The sequence below is a fragment of the Cebus imitator genome, unplaced genomic scaffold (genome assembly GCF_001604975.1).
Source record: "Cebus imitator isolate Cc_AM_T3 unplaced genomic scaffold, Cebus_imitator-1.0 Scaffold883, whole genome shotgun sequence".
Lineage (NCBI taxonomy): Eukaryota > Metazoa > Chordata > Mammalia > Primates > Cebidae > Cebus > Cebus imitator.
This window is the reverse complement of record NW_016108198.1, coordinates 199,272-201,209: the sequence shown is the minus strand read 5'-3', so window position 1 is coordinate 201,209 and position 1,938 is coordinate 199,272. Positions and strand designations below refer to the sequence as shown.

At 55.6% G+C, this 1,938-nt stretch overlaps 1 protein-coding gene across 1 annotated transcript in view; it reads left to right on the top strand.

Annotated features, from left to right (window-relative positions):
• The window catches only part of ATP6AP1 (ATPase H+ transporting accessory protein 1), an 8,802-nt gene that overhangs the window by 3,719 nt on the left and 3,145 nt on the right, over nt 1–1,938 (top strand). The window contains exons 4-5 of the mRNA XM_017520789.2: nt 232–425; nt 1,323–1,363. Coding sequence (XP_017376278.1) covers nt 232–425; nt 1,323–1,363 — 235 coding nt within the window. The remainder of the gene's footprint in view (nt 1–231; nt 426–1,322; nt 1,364–1,938) is intronic.

The following is a 1,938-nucleotide window of genomic DNA, read 5'->3' as shown; positions in this document are numbered from 1 at the left end:
AAAAAAAAAAGAAAAAAAAACAATCAAAACCTTGTATCCTTAGGGAGCAGAAACACTGGCTTCAGGGTAAAGGCCTAGGGCCTGAATGTCAGGGGCTGGGGTGTGGGCCATTTTCTTGGTGAGGCTTTGTGGATGTGGCTTGCCAGAGTAGAGCTGCCAGAGAGCTTTGGGGGCTGGCCCAGGCCCACTGGCCCCTGGCTAACTCACCTTTTGCTTCTCCCTTGCCCCCAGAATGCCCTGGAACTGGCCCCCTCCTCATTGGTGCTTCCTGCCGTTGATTGGTATGCAGTCAGCACTCTGACCACTTACCTGCAAGAGAAGCTTGGGGCCAGCCCCTTGCATGTGGACCTGGCCACCCTGCGGGAGCTGAAGCTCAACGCCAGCCTCCCCGCCCTGCTGCTCATCCGCCTGCCCTACCTGGCCAGGTACTGCCCACATGGCCCAGCCAGCAGCAAGGACCTGGGCATGGCATGTGGTAGCACCATTCAGCCAAAGATGCCAGTACTCCCCGCCCCTCACAGCCCTTCCAGAAGGTGCCCTATGTGGCCAGAAGAGGTGGTGAGGGCTCTGGCGCGTGCTGTGTCCCACACTGTACAAGGGTTCAAAGACCTAAGAGGGAACAGCAGGGGATAAAGAAAGACACAAAGACAAACATAACATAGAGAACTGTGCCAGGCAGTCCGAGAGATGAGGATGTCAATCTTTTCGGCCCCGACCTGCCTCGGAGTACTTTATTTTATATGTTTACAAAACACACAGCAGAGGGAGTGTGCAGTTACTTAGAACAGCCTGTGGTTATAATTCTAATACTTCAGTTAACATACCTCAGCTAGCAACTGTCTTGCAGCAAGGTCAGTGAGAGCTGGTTATCTTTTTCTAGGCCTCTCTGCTCTTCTCTGAGCCATACGCATTCCCCTATGATAGTTTCACTTCTCTGGAGTTCACCCAAAGTTCACAGCAGCCTTGCTGCTGATCCCCCCAGAGCGGGTGGGCTACTCTGGCTCTACAGAGGGCCTCTTCTGTGACTCAGGAGTTGGTGCCTAGCACTGAGCTGGGCCCCCAGAGATGAGGCAGATGTGAGCCCTGCAGGTGGGGAGCCTCCTCACCTAGCCAGGCCCTTGTCACAGAGAAGGTGGCCAGGACTTGAGTGTGACTGTGAAGCCTGGGGGAGGGCTGGGCTTCCAGGAGGGGGTACTGAGGTAAGAGTGTGCAGGCTTGGTGCGTGGGGCTAGTGGGGAGGAGAAGCTGGGGAGGAGGAAGGATAGTGGGCAGTGCAAGTTCAGGTCACCTGAGGACTCTGACGCTCTGTCTGTCTTCCATAGCTCTGGTCTGATGGCGCCCAGGGAAGTCCTCACAGGCAACGGTGAGTGGAGTCAGGGAGGATGCACGTCCTCATCCAGCCCTTGGGCAGGGACCACAGAGAGAGTTGGCCTGCGGTTCCTCAGCCTCCTCACTCCCAGGGTGGCCCGCCTGCTTCTCGAGGACCCTGTCCAGTCGGACCCCACTCGGCAGAGGGGGCCTCTGCACTGGAGCCTGTGCAGCCAGTTTCTGCGCAGGCAGCAAGCATCCTAGAGTTATGGGTTTACTAGACTGCAGACATTTGGAAAAACAATTCTGGGACTTACCTATTTGCGATAAAGGACAGTCACTCCCCATGGAAAGGCAGTCTCGATCCTTTTGTGGGTGTGTGGGAAGTTTTCTGTATCTATATGTATTTTTTCTTGTCACATAGGTAGGGCTTCACATTAGGGAGTTGATTACTGAAGCCACAGTTGTCCCCAGGGAAGCTGGAACTGGGGGTGGGATTAGAAATAGCTGCTCCTGGGCCGGGCGTGGTGGCTCAAGCCTGTAATCCCAGCACTTTGGGAGGCCGAGGCGGGTGGATCACGAGGTCAAGAGATCGAGACCATCCTGGTCAACATGGTGAAACCCCGTCTC